The following is a 20,665-nucleotide window of genomic DNA, read 5'->3' as shown; positions in this document are numbered from 1 at the left end:
GCTGAGTCAGAACAGCACCCTTCATTTCAAACCTGAGCTATAAATGTTCTGTTTTATTGGTATTTCCTAACTTACAGTCATTTCCCCCCTCATTGATATACTATTGTACATCCAATATACAATTTTCAATCCTCCTGTGTTTTATGACCTGAAGATTTTGTCTATGGGATCCTGCCTAGCGCTTTGATATTGTGCCATTAAGCTGGTATTTGCTCTTAACAACCACATACATTGATTTTTTTTCTTGGATGATCTGACCCCAGCCTGCTCTTTCTGCTCCTCCAATAGTGCACCCATTGTTGCTGTAATTGAGTCCATCTATCTTGCTGATTCTCTTATCTTTTATTATTGAAATAGGCTCTCCTGAAAGTTATTACTTGCTTGATTTTATTTATTTACAAACTGTATGCCATATCAACTCTAGTGAAATCTATAATAGATGTTTGAATGGGCTCCAATTTCTCTGTTGCCTGCTGAATCCCCAAATATTGTAGTCATTTCTTTCCATGGTTTTTACCTTTACAACCAACTCTTCCACAATGGTGAAGATAAAATTATAGAAAGCTGATCTTGTTTTCTCTTTAAACATCTAAACAATGAAACTTTGCTCTTTTATTAAAAATATGTCATTCCTCTTTTTCATTGATGATTGGGGGAATGATTGTTGGAAGAAGGTTAGTCTAGTAAAATGCAGGAATCATAGAAAATGAATACAAGTAATTTTACAATTAAATTATTGATATGGACAGGATGATTAAAAGGTGGATAAAAGCAGAAAATAAGCATGAAATATTTGTGCTAAATGTTATAGAATAAAGGAAAGTAATTGGAGTAATTGGAAAGAGGAAAAAATAATTTGGGGAATAAATAAATTTGGAGTAGAGTTTGAAAATAAATTAATGTGGAATAATTAATTTGAATAGTCATCAGAAGCCACCAAAGCCTTGATGTTGATGATTGTGCAGCTCAAAAGTGTTTATGCCTTCAGCAGAAATCTGTCCATAGGCAAATCTGTCAGTAATATTTATACAATGTGACAAATGGCAAGGAAGAACTTCAATTCTTATCATTCAGGATAAGAAAAAAACCCCTCCTCCACCACAGCTCACGCTCAATTAGTGAAGTAAAAGCTTTTCTTCTATAAATAAAGATAATATTTTCCATTCCTAGCTGGACTGAGCTTTCATCAGCTGGAAAAAAAAGCTCTGTCAAGGGAAATCAGGATGTATGACAACCCTTATTTACAATTTTGTATTTATTCTTTTTACCGTGCTTATCAAAACAACAGTTTTGTTTATTTTTAGGATATATCCATGTCCAGTTGAAAGAAGATGAAAGAAATCAAACTTTAACTCTCACTGACCTATGGAATTTTACAAATTGTACAATAGTTGTTCGTTGTAAGCTATTACCATAATAATTGAAACAATAATTCTATTTATTTTTAGAAATGCATCAATATCCAGATTAAAATAATTGAAACAACTAAATCTTTAAATCTCACGGGCCTGTGGAATTTTACAAATTATACAGTTGCTGTTCGGTGTAAAGGTGATGGGTTTGGTAAATGGAGTGAATGGAGCAACAGAGTAACAAACAGAACGGAAGAACAAGGTAAAACTAAGTTTGGCATAACGATTTTATTTGCAGATTTAAACATCTCTAGTCATAGTTAATAAAGGTTAAAGAACTATCAGTCATGCCTTGGTAACCTCCTATTTGGATTACTGTAATGCACTCTGCATAGGGCTGCCCACAAAGATCACCCAGAAACTTTGACTATTCTAGAGTGGAGCAGCACGCACAGTAATGCAGTCCCCTAAGATTGCCCATATAAAAACCTCGGTTGTGTGAACTGCATTGGCTTCCAGTTCCTTTCCAGGTGGAAGTCAAGGTGTTGGTCATCACCTTTACAACTCTATATGTTGTACAAGCAGGTCTACCTGTGCTATAAAGTCAGATAGTGTGGGCATGCTCCTAGTCCAGGGGTGTCAAACTCAAATGCGGATCCGGCCCACGCGGTGCTTAAATCTGGCCCATGGGGCCAGCCTGGAAATAGCAAAGAACCGGCCAATGGTGCCTCTGTCTCACATGCCCCTCCCCCGGTGCCCTGTTTTGGAAGCAGGGTGCTGCAGGAGGACATCCAGCCTGAAAATGGAATGCAGAAGGCCTCACGCGCCCCCCCATGCCCCATTTGGGTGGCTGGGTGCTGCGGGAGGCATCTGTCCCATCTCCCCCCACCCAGGCTGGCCTGCCTAAGAGAACTACAATGCTGATCCAGCCCTCCAAGAAATCCAGTTTGACACCCCTGTCCTAGTCCCTTCCTCTAAATATTTATTGTCCCTTCCTCTAAATATTTATTTATTTATTGGGAGCTGGGAAGTACGCCTTTCCCATGGCTGCCCTTGCCCTTTGGAATATTCTTTCTCTGGGTGTTTGGCAGGCTCCTAGCCTTCTGTAAAGCTGTGAAGACCTGGCTTTTTCCTCAAATGCTGGGATAAAATTGGATAATTACACATTAAATGTTTGACTTGAAGCCAGGATTTTGATTGCTTTTAATATTTTAACATTAGTTTCATAGTTTCAATATGGTTAGATATATTGTTTTCACTTTTCCTTGGGCATACCCAGAATTGATTAGAAGATTGATAGCTATATAAATGTTTTTCAATAAATAGATAAACTATAAACTATTTAAAAACCTGCATAAATATTGGCACATATATATTGTTTATATACAGAAAATTCAACTTAGTTAGCCAAAAATGGAATTGTGGGGTAATGTACTGGAGTCTATGGTCATCTGATTCTCCCAAGAACACTTCTTCCCAACTGACTTCCTTTAGAGCAATTTGTTTGGCAGGTGAGATGCAATTCTTTCTTAAATAGCAGAGTGCACAGAAGTGACCTTGGAGAAAATATGCAAAGGCCATTAAAAGAATATGGCCCAGGAAGGGAAAACAAAAAAGCACAAGAAATAGAGCTTAAAGTAGCTTTGCCTCGATTCTTTCTGGTATGAAAGGGAGTAATGGAGAAACACCATTAGTTTTCAAGAGTTCTAGTATTTCTTCTGGTGTCATCTTGTCATCACCTTGAAGGGCTAACATTGATCTTTAAAGATTTCTTTTATTTGGATTAAGTACTTCCAGTTATTCAGTCATGATGGTCTGACATATTCAGTTACTAGAATACAGCTGAAATTGCCTTCTTGGGAAGGATAACCAAAAATGGAGTGTCACTGTGTTCTTGTTAAGTGCAAGATCTGTTTGCTATTAGAGAAGACTAAACATTACTTAACAAACAAAAAAGGAAGCTATACCTATCCAAGGGATCTGAAAGAATCACTTATTTACCTATTTTACCATTCTGTTTCATTTGTTTTTAACAGCTCCTTTGAAAATAGACTTATGGAGAGTAATTGAAACTTATCCTAATGGAAACAGGAGTGTGCATCTTTTGTGGAAGGTAAACAAATATCAAGACATTTAAAGATTCCTATTTTTAATTAATATATGGTTTATTTCTCAGTAGACTCTTAAAACTATATATGCAGAAGCTTTAAAGTCAAAGTCCAGTTTGTCTCCTTGCTTGGATTAACTTTCCCAATGAAAGCATAATTCATATCCATTGACTTTGGAAAAGGAATGAATTTAAGTTTCTTATTCTAAATTCCTTTCAACAACTTACTGGTTTATTTTAAGAATAAAGAAGGGAAGAATTGAGAAGGATTATCTAAGAGGGCATTCATTTCCCACAAAAGTGTGTAGCTTTCTTGATGAGAAAAAGAAAGATAAAAGACATACAGTTGGTGTTCAAGGTTTATAAAAAGCTGAGAAATCCTGGTTATTGAGATTTCTTAAAATGAAATGGTGATATTCACAGCATCATGCTTTAGGCTAAAAAGTTTAATATAAACTTTTGTCCAGATAAAAATAGTTTAAAAAGATCCTATACTGATTAATGTTTTAGAGATTATATAGGGTATTTTTTTGCAATTGCTGATGAGAATATACAGGATGGCTTTTAGTCTTGAAAGCTGGTGAAGATGTGGTTGTATGAGGTGATGTAGATACAAATGAAAAAGCTTGCCAAGAAAACTGTTCTGGCAGTCTCCGGGAATCAAAAAGTCAAAAATAAAGTAGTAAAATATTTTATCACTGAAAAACCTGTTCAAGTTGATGAAGAAGTTGATTTCTAAGATTCTGGTCCTTTGCATAATTTTTCCAAAGGAAGCTTTTTTTGGAAGATTTTTATTAAGGTTTATTAATAAAAATCAGAAACAAAAATCAGAAAATAAAAGGAAAGGAGAAATATATAAGGATAAAGAAGGGAAAAAAGCACTGACCTGATTTTTTTTCAGTGCAGTAGACTATAACAAATCTTTCAACTTCAACTTTTTTTTTTTTACATTTCTAGTAGATACCACTTCTATAGCAGCAAATTAATCAAAACCTAAAATCAAACTTTAATTTTTTTTTTCTGTTTTGAGCATAAAACCCAGAAACAGTTTCCAATTGGAAACAAATTGTTCTCTTTAATTAACAAAGCTTTCATGGGATCGAAATTGATTTGCTAAAGGCACTGGAGGGAAAAATATGTTTTCCTTTTAATTTATTCTATTTAACTTTTAACGATTCTGTTTTTTAATGTTTAAATATGTTTTACACATTTGCACATTTGTACAGTACAAAATTACCTGGTACTATGAATAACTATAACTCTGCACCTAACAGGTGAATACTTTTCAAGTGTCTCTTTTACTATTGTGTGTATTATTCATGCATTATATTTTGAGGAGTCCAATCCTATAATGTTTAATCATTTATTCTTCTTAATTGCTACTATGTACTGACCAGGAATATAAAGAATTCCCATCTTCAGGAATAATAACTGGCTGTAAAGTCAAATACAATGCAGAACACATCAACACTACTTTTGAAAAAAAATACAATCATAATGAGCCTATCATTCTCAGCCTGACAAAGGATGCCTACAATATCCGTTTTACTGCTTATAACAGTGCTGGATATTCTCCTGAAGTTACTATTAGAATTCCATCAAAACATGAAGAAACAATAGGTATGTTTATGCAAATGTACACAACACACACATACACTTATACACAGACTAAGAAAGGGCTTTTTAAGGCTGTATACCATATTACTACTTATGTGCCACTTGTGCTTTGTGCATCTGGGAGAGGGATGGAGGGAAGGGGGGAGAGAGGGAGGGACGGAGAGAGAGAAGGAGAGGGAGAGGAAAAGGAAATGCTTGCTAACTATATAGATTCTTATGTGAGAATGACAATCCACTTCTGAAAAAGCTTGCCAAGAAAACTGTTAAGGCAGTCTCCGGGAATCAAAAAGTCAAACATAAAATACTAAAATATATGTATTTATTTATTTACCAGGCCTTTCATGCCACTCCCATAGTTATCTCAGGGAAATTATAGATGTAAGAGACTTATGCAGAGCCTTTGTAAAAAGAATTAAGTAGTTAAAAAAATACAATACAGGATTTGATTTCTTTGGTCACATAATTAGCTATAGGATAACATTTAGTATATGAAAAGTTGCTTTGAATTGCACCTAAATGTTTCAGTAGACATGAGTAACACTGCACTAGAAAAAAGTAAGGTACATAAATAAGTCGGGAGGGTGAGAGCAGAAGTATTGTTTCCAAGTCGTGAAATACAGTATAACAATTTTAATTTGATCTGCACTTTCAGTATGAAGTGATTGTATAAACAATCTCTGTGGCGGGGATTACTGTAGTTTTCTTGAGAAAGGACACTCTAAAATCTGTAAATATTTTGTCAGTGTAAATCCTCCTTCTGGATGAGAATTTGTTTTTTCTTTTTTCTTTTGCCAGTCTTGTCCTATCTTGTCCTATTTTCTTTGGAACCCAAACTATTCTTTTTGTCAGTATAGCAGTATTGTTGTAACTAATTATTCATACCCCAAATGACATAGTATTTTCCACCCAAATCTTGAAATCCTACCTCCAAATTTTTGTTCCTACCTGAAGTGCTATAGGATACTTAATTGATTTATGAATGAAGGCAAATATATGTGTCCAAGGATAATGTTGCAGGATCTAATCGGAATCGGTCACCAGATCCAGAGGTTTATTCTTCCAAGCTCATGCAAGGAGACCATCCTTAGGGAACTTCTTTGTCTCCTGAATGCGTGCACTGGGGCATTCTATGCATAGTATTTATGTGGTGCCTGGTTGTGTGTGCCTTTTAGTTGTTAATTGGGACTTTGATGGCTGGCTATTAAGTCACTGGTTATTTTTTCCTTGTGTTGCCATGCCCTCGGCTCCTAAGCAGCTGGTAAACTAGTGGTAAATAAGCCCTCTTGTTAACTGACAGGAGCCAATATCCCAGGGTTCAGTCAGTCATTTCTGTTGGCTATTTTTGCCCATGCTTGGTCAACAATCTTAGTAGTTGCAAAATTGAAAGCATGTCCTAGTTCATTGCAATGTGAGGCTACCAATGAATTCGGATCTCTTCATCTAACTGCTCATTTTGTTGTTGCAATCTGGTGGTTAGCTTCTTTCCTGTCTGTCCAACGTAGTCACAGGGCAATCCATGCAGGGAATCTGGCAAATTACATTAAAAGTTTCTCCCGCCTTCAAATGATCTTTGTAATGCGTCATTTGTCCTTGTATGGTAGCCTCTGGGCAGTAGGCGATCCCCACTTGCAGAACATGGAAGTGCATTCTCCTGTTTCCGAAATGTTTTTGATGTATGGCAGGATCTGCCTTAAAGTTGGTCTTCTATCTTCTTTCTTCCTTTCTCTCCCATCCATGTTGTGGTAACCATTCTGCCTGAATTATTCATATAGGTACTTGCTCCCCAGTACTTTTGTTTGCTGGGTACTGCAATAGATTCTCACCTGCCTTACAGTTTCCGATGTAACTCTTTTTATGTGACAGTGGATGGTTATTGTTGAAACTGTTAATTCACTTATTTGATCTCGTCGCTGCTGGTTTGATATCTATTCAGATGTTGACTTCATCTCATGGAAGTCTGGATTTGTTTTAGAAATATTTTCCTTTTTTTAACCAGCTGACAAGGAAGGATACTTTACCCTTTTTAGCAACTAAGAATATTTATATGACCCATCTGCATCCCCGCTCCCAGGGGTGGGATTCAAATTTTTTAACAACCGATTCTGTGGGCGTGGCTTAGGTGGTGGGCATTGTTTGGTGGTCATGTGACTGGATGTGGCTTAGGTGGTCATGTTATTGGCTGGGCGTGGCCAACTCAATATCACTCACATTGAGGCACGCATCTCCTCGCCTGGCCTCTCATGACTGTGGGGATGCTGCAACAGTCGTAAGTGTGAAAAAGGGTCATAAGTAACTTTTTTCAGTGCCATTGTAACTTTAAATGGTCACTCCACACAAGTAAAGTATCAGCAAAGGAGATAAAAAAATTCCAGAGACGTTCCTGAGACAGGAAGTCTAGTCTTGCCAAGAATGTAATAAGAGTTAACGAACAGGCAGTTTCTGTAAGCAACACCAGAATGTTTCCTTCCTGCCTTCCTTACAAGATTAGGCCAGTAATTTCTTCTAACAACCAGTTCTCTGAACTGCTTAGAATGTTAACAGCCAGTTCTAGCAAATAGGTGCAAACTGGTAGAATCCCACCCCTGCCCCCTCCTCGCCGGCACTTGTTCATTGTTACATTCCATGTGTAGAACGAAAAGTCCGCTGGTCGCACGAGGCTATCTTCATTGTTGTATAAACTTTAGTATATCTTTTGGCTAAATGAAGAGTAAAGATACTCCATCTTGGTGATCTCTGAGCTTGGTTGGTTTCATTACCCAAACTAAATAACATTATTATCTGAAAATAGCCAATGTCAGAGACCAGTAAGGACCCCTAATTTCAACCCTGAGCTACAAATATTCTCCTTTATCAGTACCCCCATTTAGTTTTGAAAATCAGGTATACCCTTCAGTTGATGCTTCACCATTAGTATAACAGAGAGTGCGTTCTCGTTCAGTGAGGCACACTAGCTATTTTGTCTATCACTGTGACTACACCATACAAGGTGGTTTCTTATCAGGAGCTGAAGTTCTTCTGATAATTGTCTTATGCCTCTTCCTCAGGATGGCAAGATAATTGGTGTCCTTCTTGCTATCTTTGTAGTTGTTTTTTCCTATGTGGTTAGAAAGAACTTGGCTCTCCTTGCAAAAATTTGCAAATGATATCATGTTTCATTTGGGAGGAAGTTGGAACAAATCTAATTCTCTGAACAATATTCAAGGAATATCTGTAATTGTTTTGTGTGCCTTAGTGTTAAGGATCCATAAAACCTCTAGGAAAAAAAGTCACTCGCAAATTTTCCCTTTTCCTGCTTACTCGGGAGCAATTGAATGACCAAACAATTTGCCTTAAGTACTACAGCAATAAAATGGCTAAAATAAACGTATGTCTTAAAAAACCTGTGCCAAAGAGATATGCAATAGCTTAATGTCCTCATCTGGAAGAGCAGCTGAATTGTTTTGTTTTGTTTTTTTGCATTTCCCATTCTTAACTTTGGAGTTGTTTTCACCACCAGGACTTGGCATACATTTTGTATGCCTGTAAAAATGTTTCCTTCCCGTTATATACAGTCTAGTGCAGTCTTGAGCTTTTAGAGAAAGGTCTCAGTGAGATGAAGGTAAAGGTTCACTTCACTAGTTGTTCCCGACTCTAGGAGGCAGTGCTCATTTCTGTTTCAAGGCCGAAGAGCCAGCGCTGTCCGAAGATGTCTCTGTGGTCATGTGGCTGCCATGACTAAATGCCAAAGGCGCACCGAACACTGTTATTTTCCCATCAAAGGTGGTCCCTATTTTTCTACTTTCATTTTTTACGTGCTTTCGAACTGCTAGGTTGGCAAGAGCTTGGACAAGTAACGGGAGCTCATCCCATTATGTGGAACTAGGGATTCAGACCGCTGAACTGCTGACCTTTCGATCGACACATGCTAGTCGTTTCCTAGAGCCAGAAGCGACTAGCATTTATGTGCGAGGGGAACCTTTACCTTTATCTTACCTCAGTGAGGTGCCATAATCACCTCACTGTTGTTCCATAATTGGAACACAATTGGAACACTCTTTAATTGGAACATTTCACTTTGTTTATTTTTGCATCCTGTAGTGATAATAGGTACAGGTAGTCATCAACTTACAACAATTCATTTAATGGCCAATCAAAGTTACAACAGCATTGAAAAAAGTGACTCATGACCATTTTTCACACAACCGTTGCAACATCCCCATGGTCATGTGATCAAAATTCAGACACTTGGAAAGTAACTCGTATTTATGACGGTTGCACTGTCCTGGGGGGGTGTCACTTTTTGTGACCTTTTGACAAGTAACATCAATGGGGAAGCCAGATTCACTTGACAACTATGTTACTAACTTATCAACTGCAGTGATTCACTTAACAACTATGGCAAGAAAGGTTGTAAAATGGGGCAAAATTCACCTAGCAAATGTTAAACTTAGCAACAGCAATTTTGGGGTCAATTGTGTTCCTAAGTCTGTATTCCAATTTAAGTTGACACATTTTCTGTAATGAAACAGTGAAATCCTTTCTCAGCATTTTAAAATATATACTAACATGCTCAGGGTGGGATGCTATCAGTTCTGCCCGACTCTATAGAACCGGTAGCTCTGAAGAGCAGCAGACATAGAACCGGTTCTGTGTCTGCTGCTGTTTGTCCCACCTGCCCTTCTGGGCTCTTACCTGACCTTTATTTCCTGCTTTTTCAACCTCAGCTGCTTTGCGCAACACAACTGAGGTTGAAAAAGCAGTAAAAAAGTGCTTTTTCAAATGCTGCGCACCTGTGCACAGTGCTTATCAGCTGTCCAGGCAGTACAGCTTAAAGTATATTACACATGCGCGCAGCAAAACATAATCACTGAACCGGCAGTAACACTGGTTGAATCCCACCTCTGACTATGCTATATATTTTTTGTTTCTGTTTGCTGTATAAATCACCACTGCCATGCACTGGCAGTTACATTTATTGCTTAAATTGCTGGAATTTACCCTACCTAGTTAACATGGGCATTTATTCTTGTAGACCAAAAACAAATTACTCATCTGAAGGCTTCTGCTTTAGAAGAGAAAGTGCGTTTGACATGGGATTCAACGAATTCAGAAATAAACGATTATATTATAGAATGGCATGATGAGTTAGAGAAAGACCCAAACAAGCGATCTTGGGATAAGATAACAAATACCACAGAATGGATTTCCCAAAAAGGTATGATTTTTAAGGCTAATTGCACATACTATGGGTAGTAGCACTTCTAAATATCGTCTTTTTATTTTATTTATGGTATGTTTTTTCAATTATGTCCTCTTACCTTCTCATTTTCTGTTATTAAAGACATTGAGAGATTTATTTGGGAATTAGCAATGCCCACATATATCCACTGTGCTACTTCTTTTTTTAAGAGCAAGCAACTTCAGGCCAAGTACAGAAAAGGAGTAAGAAATTAAGAAGTAGGCATGAGATAAGAAAAATGAAAATAAATACAGTTAAGTCTAATTTCTACTAAGATCATCCACTATGCATCTCTATATTTGCAAACCCTTCTTACTTTTGCCATGTCCTTCCTCTGTCTTATACCTTGCCATTTGTTCCTTAAATTTCTTAATAAACTTGTCAATTGCAGCCACACCTTTCTCTTGACCAGTGGACAGAAAAGCTAATTCTGCCTTATTGTAAAGCTACATTAACAAATTTTGCAAACCTGAAACTACACTGTCACCTTTACAGCCTGAGAACTTAGGGAGAATCGCTCCTGAGCTTTTTGCTATGTCCATTCTGCAGCAGTGGGCTATGCTCCCTCTTATTTGACAATTCTCTAGACAGCATCTCATTGCTCCATCTCCCAAGGTCATTTTCACATTCCGTTACAGTAAACGTTCAGAAAAGAACAACAAACAGCAGCACAGCTAATTAGAGGGCTGGAGGCTAAAACATATGAAGAATAGTTGCAGGACTTGGGTACATCAAGTCTAATGAAAAGAAGAACTAGGAGTGACAATATTTGAGAGGCTCCTACAAAGAAAAGGGGGTCAACCTATTTTCCAAAGCACCAGAATGCAAGACAAGAAACAATGATGGAAACTAATCAAGGAGAGTAGCAATCTAGAACTAAGGAGAAATTTCCTAAGAGTGAGAACAATTAACCAGTGGAACGGCTTGCTTTTAGGGATTGTGGGTGCTTCATCACCGGAGGCTTTTAGGAAGAGATTGGACAGCCATTTGTTTGGAGTGCTTGAGGAGGGGCTTGGATTAGAAGACCTCCAAGGTCCTTTCCAACTCTGTTATTCTGAAGTATGCTGAAAATTGAGCAGATTGTCCTCCACTGTTGCTTAAATTGCATTATGCAATTCAGTAGGCACACAACACTTTTTGTATAAAGAAATGGCTGTTTGCTTCATGTAATTATGTTCCACTGCCAAGATGCAGAACTCTCTGAGTCTGTTGATAATCTCTTTGGCTTGGGATTCACTTTCCACAGCAGACATTGGTCTTACCTAGTTCCAGGGAAAAGAAAAACATCTTCCCATGCTCTTATTGATTCTTCAGAAAATAATAATAGAAGCTTTTGACCATGGGTTTCTCTCAATTTTAAGTGCTTTTGGCTTAATTGCAGCTACTTTTGTACTTAAGGATTTTAGCCTTCCATCTATCATTGACAAGATTTCTGCTTATATGCTGCTTGGTGCTGTGGGAACAGCAGGTTTTGGAAAATATGCATGATATATATGCATACTCATATGAATAAAATTAGATATAAAGTTAGCCCTAAACATAGCAATCTAGTTTAGATTATTTTTTTTTTTGGAAACTGCTTGTTCAGTTTGATTCATGCTGCATATTCTAGTTCCCATGTTCAACAGGGAAATGAGTATTTGTAAAGTATTTATGCTAGATTGGTACGTTAACTTATCTGTGTGGCAGATGTAATACAGAGGCAAAATGCATGGGGGGTGAGCAGGTGAGGTCAAAAATATCCTAAGATAGTTGTTCCAACTGCATAATTGAAGCTTCTCCACTTTTTATATGCTGTGGTGCATTTTATAGCATGTGTAAAAAAAAGCTATGGCTTTAATTACACATTTTGATTTTCCCCCATGGGTGTCCCCTGAATGTGTAAATATTTATTAAGGGTAAAATTGTTACCAAGAATTTGAAGCTCTCACTATCATGTTTTACTTTTCTGCCTTTCTTGACAGTGCAGTGTGAAAGTAGCAATTAATAGGATTCTTGCTAGCAATCTTGAAAGATGGGTAATGTTCTATTACTTCTGTTTTCTTCCAGGAATCTTTAAACACTTTAAATGCTATAATTTTTCAGTATATCCTTTATATAAAGAAGAAATAAAAAAGCCAACTTCCATCAGTATCTATTTCCATGAAAGTGGTACGTATAAATGGTGGTCCTGTGTTGATATGGGGTGAACTCATAACAACTTTAGCTAAGAAGCTCGCACGAATATGTTGTTCAGCAGAAATGTCTTTTTCTAATTTATAAGAAAGGATTAACAAATACAAAGGAGGTCTGAACTTGCTTATCTCTGAAAAAAGTGGAAGATAGAATAGAATAGAATAGAATAGAATAGAATAGAATAGATAATTTGAAAATCAAAATTTTGGTAGACAATACATCCAAATAAAATTATTACCTACATCATATATGAGACTTACCTGTCACATTTCAGTATCAGCCACCTTTAAAGCAGGAATTTCCCTAAATTTTTCAATTTAGTCTCTCTTTTTATAAATATTAGTATTATCTTCCTGGGCCAGTGGCCTAATTTGTTCTGTATATATGTGGTACACGCCAGTTCTAAAGTATCAAAACTCCATTTATGTTGGAAGAACTATTTCTAATCAACTGCTAAGATATTTTGAAACTGCTAAAGTTATTCTGTATGATTTAGTCCCATCTACAGGTCCTCAGGCTGAAACAGAAAATGCTGGTAAAGATTATGCCATCATAACGTGGAAAGAAATTCCAAAAGCAGAAAGAAATGGTGTGATTATTAACTATACTATAATTTATAAAGAAGGCAACAAAAGTTTGGGTATGTATACAAACTGAAAAAAGAACAGCTATTCCAATGCTTTAACTTCAGATGTATGCTTCTTTACTTCGAGCTAGCCTTTATTTAAACTTGGTACTAACTATTTTAAAATCATTTATCTTAATATATCTGTCTCTGCCTCTGTCTCTCTGTCTCATCTAGATGTCTTTGTTCAGCTTAAGCCTTTGTAACCCTAAGGCCGTTCTAAAGATATATTCTGCTTTCTTATCTCTGCTGAACATAATGCAGAAAGGGCTGTACATGAACCCCACTAGGATACACCACAGCCTGGAATAATTTGAGACAGCTTTTTCCAATTCTTTTTGGTCTCATGTTCTTTGCTTCTTTAATATATTTCCTATTATCTTTGGTTTCTAATCCCCCCAAAAAAAAAAAAAGCTTGTAGGAAAGTCTTTGGGCTTATTTAAGGATGGTCCTAGTTTACTCTAAATGTGAAACTGACAACCTCTACTGAAAAATATCTGGCTTTATATCTGCAAGGTGCTTTTTCAAAAGGCAAATGGACTTTTGTTTTTTGGGACAACCATAACCTGGATGACAGAATTTCCATAGACCCCTGGCTTTATAATAATGTCATTAAACAATGATGTGCTTTATAGTTTTGGCATTATTTTACCTTATGGTTTGGCTGCTTTTCCCAAGGGGTGCCCAGTAAAAAAATAATTATAGGAGGAAGCTGTCATTAGTTGAGTCAACAAGGTTAGACAAGGATATCTTTGTCTGTTTAAAATCAAAGGTTTTCAATGGCTCACGGTGTTTATAATAGATGCAGTACGGTTTCATATTATTGCAACTTGACAACTTTAAGACTTGTGGATTTCAACTCAAAGCATAGCTGGCTGGAGAATTCTGGGAGTGGAAGTCCACAAGTCTTAAAGTTGCCAAGTTTGGAGACCTCTGTTCTGAACAATTTCTACAAAAGACATTCTATCACAAGCTTGAATCTTTCTCATTCTTAGCTACAGTGGATATTAGGCTAATTTTAAAGAATGGGGAGAAAAAAAAGGCTGATTACTGATTCTAAAGAAGTCAAATTTGTATGTGACACCTAGGATGATAGTTATTTTAAGTAGTTTTTGATTCTGTAGAATGTATCAGGAAAAATGCATCAGAAAAAGGACCTTTCAGATGTATGTATGGTGATGATGAGATGCAACAATCCACTCAATTTGCTACCACACAAAACAAACATAATTAGCAATCCCATCCATGAGACAGTTAACTGTAAAAGCAAAGTAGTTTTGAAGGAGAAGGAAATTTTATCCCAGCAACTTTACTGTAGCTGAAAATTCTCCTCTATTTGCTACCTAAAAATTGCAAGGATACAAAAATAGATCATCTTGCAGATCTACAGATAGCACAGGCATAGAATAATAGAATTGGAAGAGACAGTGGTGTGTTTCAAAAAAGTTTACCACAGGTTCAGTGGGCGTGGTTTGGGGAGGCGCGCTTTGTGCACATGCACACACTGTGCACACGTGCATGCACCAAAAGCACACTTTGCGCAGCTGCAGAGGCTTTCCAACTCACCTCCTGTACTCCTGCGCTCTCCCTGTTGTTTCAGCAGCTGACATGCAGCAATCTGCTATACTGTGCAAAGCAGCTGCGCTTCAAAAGCAGGACATAAAGGTCAGAGTGGGAGCCAGGTGGGACGGTGGGCCCAACAGCAGAGTGTCTTAGGGAACCGGTTTGGTCTCCGCTGCTCTTTGGCGCTACCGGTACGCCAGAACCGGGCCGAACTGGTAGAATAGCACCACTGCTTGGAGGTATTCTAGTCTAACCCCAACGCTATATCATTTCAGATAAATGGTTATCTAGTCTCTTTTTGAAAGTCTTCTGTGATGGAGCACCCATAGCTTCTGAAGGCAATTTTAGTTGTATTTCAAAGCAGAATCAGCAAGGTGAAATGGTTTTTGTCACGTACTGTATAAAAATCAGAGAGGTTGTTTTAAACGAAGAAGGTTCAAGCCACTTTCCACGTTAAGCACCTCTGAGTAGAATGCTAGATCAGCTGAAGCTGAAAATGGACCACTTGCAAGATCTTCAGAACTTCTGATTCAGATGAGGATTAGATATATCATAGTTAAGTCAGAAAAAAGATAAGCTCAGGTCTCAAATTCAGATAATGATGCAGAAATACAAAAATAATGCTGGAGTGCCTCAGTACTATGTGAAAGTGCCTCAAATGTCACGTTGTTGAAGCACACAATATTAGCAAACCAATAGCATTTCCACCTTTGCATTCAGCAAATTAGCAAATCGTGTAAGCTAGGAGTCCCCAAACTTGGCAACTTTAAGATTTGTGGACTTCAACTCCCAGAAGCTGGTTGGAGAATTCTGGGAGTTGAAATCCACAAGTCTTAAAGTTGCCAAGTTTGGGGACCTCTGATACAGGCAATTGAATTTAATTTTCTGAATCTCTTTTCTATATGTAATGGCTAATTGGATTTTTAGTCCAAATCTTGAAGCCCTAACTATAGCTGAATCTGTCTCCCCAGGGATGCAACAATTTATAGGCATGGCATCAATATTCCAGTGAAGATAATTGCAAGGACAGCATTTGTTATGCCTAGAGGAGGGGGCAAGAAGGGCAAGCAAAATAAATGTCATATTCCAAATATTGTAGCACAAGAGTCCCTGTGGGCCAACAACACAAGAAGCTGTCTAAGCGATGATTTTGTGAAACTATCTTATTTTGCAAATATTTATTGGGAAATAAAATAGCTGTGAAGAAGTCTGTAGAGATTCTCAGTCATCGAGGTCATGTCCCAAAGGTGCTTTTTCATGAGGTAATGGGACTTTCTTTCTTTTTTTTCCATTTTGAAGATGTTTCGCTTCTCATCCAAGAAACTTCTTCAACTCTGATAGCATAGTGGAGACTGGATATCTTTCCATTCCTTACTATCCTGTCAAAGCTGAAGAAGCTTCTTGCATGAGAAGTCTTCAAAAGAAAAAACAAGAAACTCCAGTTGCCTCATGAAAAAGGACCTTTGGGACTCTGAATAAGTATTATCAGCCAGCCTGAGGGGTGCTATTGATCATACTCCATTTAGCGCAAGGGCAGGATGTAAATAAAATCATTTTTAAAAATGTATGTGTGCTTTTGTGTGCATGCACACGCACAAATTGGGTATCATAAAAGAACAGCTGAAGGGATAGCAGTTGTGAATATCCTACTCCAGTGCAAACTCAATAGGATATTACTTATAGCACATAAGTGCTGACAATATGCTTTTCTAATCTGTCCTCTGGACAAATACGAAGAGTTGCTCTTTTCAATAGCTGGGAAGCTGGAAGCTATGCTTCACATGCCTCCCTGTTGATTAGCTTTATACTCCAGAGCTGTTCAGACCTGTTTCAGAGAGTGGTGGTTAAAAAGAAAGCAAAATGAAAGGCAGGGAGAGGAAATGGCCTACAGAAAGAGTTTTTAGGCATAATTGCTAAGGGCGTTTCCCCTCCTTTTATTATAAATCACATGAAGTCTGAAGTAGCATAAAAGCACTTGAATGAATGAAGGATGGGAATGAAGGGATGGCAGCCCTTCTATGCTGGGTGAGATGACCACTTAACCTTCCATTTGTGTCTTGATAGAAGAAACTGTGGACAGCAGTATCCTGAAGTACAAACTTAAGTCTTTGCAGCCCAATACCCATTACAGAGCTTGGATTAAGGCAAACACCATCATGGGAGGAACAAAGGGAAATGAAATTAACTTTTTTACCAAACTACTGAGTAAGTTATTCAAGGAAAATAGTTTTTCTCTTCATATATCATTATAACTTAAGACATGTTTGTGTTGTTTTTAACTAAAAAGAATCCAATGACTTTAAATGAGTGAAAATGAGACAATGCTAATCTTTTCTACAATTGGAAAAGCTAGAAACATTAAACAGTGGTGTTTTTAACACATTGCTTTTAGAGGTTAATGAGCTCTAAAGATTCTGTAATTATAGTTATATTTTAGTCATGATAACCAGCTGAATCAGTTCAAAGTAAGGAGAAGCTTGACCTATTTCCTTTGCTGAGTTACCTGCACAAATATACAGTATATTTCTCTCTTGGATGCAACCTCATGGAATCAATCCCACTGATTTCATTGATCCCTATGCATAAAACGTCACTCAAAACTCTTGTTGTCCCCAGTTTGGGTCTGAGCCTCGTGCCGAAGCCTGTGGTGGATGCCAGACACAAGATGCAGGTTTTCTGATTGCTTTTTATTGAAATACTCCAAAGAAAAGGGCTCCTGGTCAAAATGCCAAGAGCCAAGAATTGAGGGTAAGCCAGGATTGAGTAAGTTTTATACATTTTCACTTGAGAAGTTGGGACAAAGCGAGATAATAAGAAATATCATCTAATAAACATTTTAGTAATAATTCTACAAATTGTTCTATTGGTCTCTAGCTGTCCCTATTCCCAAATCTTGGCTAATGTATGCCCTAGGAATTATCTAATACACATTTGATTTGCTGCAGGCTATCTCTCTTCCTAACTGTTAGCTGAGGTCTGCAAGTTGCCTAACTCGTGTTACTTTTATCAGCTTTCTAATTAGCCAGATTGTTACAAGATTTACACATGCATATTTCCTGTGGATAAGAATTCTTTGTTGTTGCCAAACAGACTCCACAATTACAGGCTTCCTGATTTACTTTCAAGTGTGTGTATGACCTGGCTTTATTTTAGCAGACCATCACTGTTGACCTAAAATATTTGTAATTTGATATTTTAATTTGCGTGTCCCTCTTCTAGGTACAACAGACATTATTCTTGCAACTGTCTTCATTGGAATATTCATGATCTGCATCTTGAGTTTTGGATTATTATGGGCTCTAAAATATAAAATGTGAGTATATTTTTAAATGATTGAAAATGTAATGTCAAAAAACAAAAATCGTCCAGGTTCAGCTAAAGCTATGTGACAGGGCTTGTTTCAAATCATAATCCAACCTCTATGCTTTCCCCCCTTTCATTATTGACATGAAATTCTTTCTTAACACAATCTAAAATTTTCATTTTTCTCCAGATGGTTATTTCTCAAGTAGAGCATTCCCATGTCTAACTTTCTTTGCCCAAATATTGGGTTCCATAGGTTATATACAAAATAATCTTAGGAGCTAGCTTTAAGCAGGTACCAGATGAAGTCTCCTAATCCATATTCATTGGCACAGTACCTTGAATGTATTGGAAAATCTTCATAAATTTCTCCAAACACCAATTGAGTATTATTGTATTATATTGTATTGTATATATTATATTATAATATCAAGGGAATACTACCGTGTTTCTCCAACATACGCACCCCCCCCAATAGGAAGGCCCAGCATGTTTTTTAGGCATAAAATGAAATTAAGTCCCTCCCCCAAATTTAGGCTTATTTTAAAACATGCGAAATGGGGGGAAGGGTGGGGGGGGCTTGCCATTAGGAGTGCCCCATGGGCAGCCATGCCTCTCCACCAGCCACTCCTTATGACTGATCATGGCAGAGCGTGGAGAACTCCCTACTCCCACCAAGTACCTTTGCTGCAGACCCACGTATGGTGCTGCCTGCAGGCCGGGTCAGTGGGCGGGTGTTGATGGTATGGATGTTGGCCTCGGCAGCGGTGGGGCATTTTGCATTGCAAGACCTCAGGCGCCCACCTCTGCTGCTTCCTCTTGGAGCATTGTCTTCCGTTTGGAGCATCACCACTGCATTTGGAGATGCCGCTGCCACGTTTGCAGCGCCAAATGCGGCAGCAGCAGCTTCAAACGAGGTGGCAGAAGCTCCAAATGTGGCAGGTGATGCTCCAAACGGAAGATGATGCTCCAAGCGGAAGCAGCAGCAGCAGGCGCCAAAGGTCTTGTGATGCAAAATGCCCCACTGCTGCCGAGGCCGACATCCAAGCACTGCTGCCCGCCTGCCCGAGGATGCGAGGGGGGGAATTAAGTTACCCTCAAAAAGACATCCTAGCCATTTTTTCAGGGCTCAAAAAAAAAAAAGCCCCGGCTTTATTTTATGAGAAACACGGTAGTACCCAAAGTTCCCTCAGAATAGTCACTCCAAATATTTCAGTTTAGGAGGACCAAATTAGGGGCTCTTTATTAAAAAGATTCAACTCACTCACAGTGACTCACAGTGGCTTATAAAGATAAGATCTCAAAACCCCAAACAATCCCATCTCTGCTCCCCCCACCATGACAACATTTGGATAAGCTACTTGATGGGCTCCATATGAGAATGGGATCTCCAGGCTCGCAGACAAATGGCCTTTCAAAAGACAAACAAGGTTAGGGCCACTCTTTTCTCTGGAGAGATAATGTTCCACAGGGAGAGAACTGTTATGGAAAAGGAACTTCTTGGTCCCACTAGATCAGGGGTATCAAACTTGCGATGACACATTGTCGTCACAAGACATATCACAACTTTCCCTCCTTCATTAAGGGGTTGGACGTGTCTAGTGCGTGATGCATTTGGCCCATGGGCCGCAAATTTGACATCCATGCACTGGACCTCCTTAATGGGGGGACCCATGACAGATCCTGACTTCTCAATTGGTGTGCTGGGAGAATATAACTGGGAAGAGACAGTCCTTCAAATAACCTGACCTCAAGTCCACAGGGCTTTAAAGATGATAATCAAAACCTTTAATTAGATCTGGAAGCAAATCAGCAACCAATGCAGCTTCCACAAGATGGGTGATGCATGCAAACTTAGACTTGCATAAAGCCATGAAGGCCATCACATTTTGAACCAACTGAAGCTTCCAGATACTTTTCAAGGACAGCCCCATGTAAAACACATTACTCATCTTCATTTAGAGCGCCATGTAGATTCAAGCAACCATCTGAGTAGTTACTCTTCTTTTTGTTGTTGCCAGTTTCATGTGGACAGTAAGAACAGTAGAATTATTTGTTTTTCTTTCCTCATCTCCTGCCTACTATACATTGTTTGCCGATGGTTATTTCCATTTTCACTAGTAAAGGAAGCTTAAATTCTTAGAATCTACACTTTTCCTGTCTCCAACAGAAAGAGGTGACTAGGGTGTGGAAGAATATGAGCAGGACTTTTGGTCCAGGAAAGGGTATAATTGTTGCACAATCTACAATTGTGCAAAGGCCTCCTAGCCAAGAGTGCCACCTGCTTTGCAAGCAGGAGTTGTGAGTCCAGGAGAATCCTCAAATTATGCACCAGGAACATCTGGGGCAGTGCAACTCCATCCAGGATCAAAGGTGACGATTCTCTAGAAACCGTTCTGTTTTGCCAGGGTTCAATTTCAGCTCATTGTTCCTCATCCAGACTTCAACAACCTCCAGCCTAAAGAGGGAAGTTGTGGCATCGCTTAATTCAACATAGAGATACAGCTGAGTATCATTAGCATACCAATGATATGTCACCTCATAGTGATGGATGACTGTACCCAGAGGCTTCATGTAGACATTAAATAGAAATGGAGAAAGGGCAAACCATATAAAAACCCATAAAGCAGGGGCTGAAGGTCAAGCCTCTTGGTTCCATTCGTGAGATATCATCAAATGCAATAATCAGTTTGCTTTTGTTTTAT

The 20,665-nt window shown here is 38.2% G+C and overlaps 1 protein-coding gene across 1 annotated transcript in view; it reads left to right on the top strand.

Annotated features, from left to right (window-relative positions):
• The window catches only part of IL31RA (interleukin 31 receptor A), a 48,197-nt gene that overhangs the window by 25,272 nt on the left and 2,260 nt on the right, over positions 1–20,665 (top strand). The window contains exons 7-14 of the mRNA XM_087927283.1: positions 1,449–1,614; positions 3,389–3,465; positions 4,857–5,079; positions 10,088–10,270; positions 12,344–12,445; positions 12,966–13,109; positions 16,722–16,862; positions 17,877–17,970. Of these exons, the coding sequence (XP_087783409.1) occupies positions 1,449–1,614; positions 3,389–3,465; positions 4,857–5,079; positions 10,088–10,270; positions 12,344–12,445; positions 12,966–13,109; positions 16,722–16,862; positions 17,877–17,970 (1,130 nt within the window). The remainder of the gene's footprint in view (positions 1–1,448; positions 1,615–3,388; positions 3,466–4,856; positions 5,080–10,087; positions 10,271–12,343; positions 12,446–12,965; positions 13,110–16,721; positions 16,863–17,876; positions 17,971–20,665) is intronic.

Source organism: Pseudonaja textilis, chromosome 2, assembly GCF_049901715.1.
Source record: "Pseudonaja textilis isolate UNSWEBS1 chromosome 2, rPseTex1.2, whole genome shotgun sequence".
NCBI lineage: Eukaryota > Metazoa > Chordata > Lepidosauria > Squamata > Elapidae > Pseudonaja > Pseudonaja textilis.
Note: the sequence above shows the minus strand (reverse complement) of the source record. Positions and strands in the feature narration are given on the sequence as shown.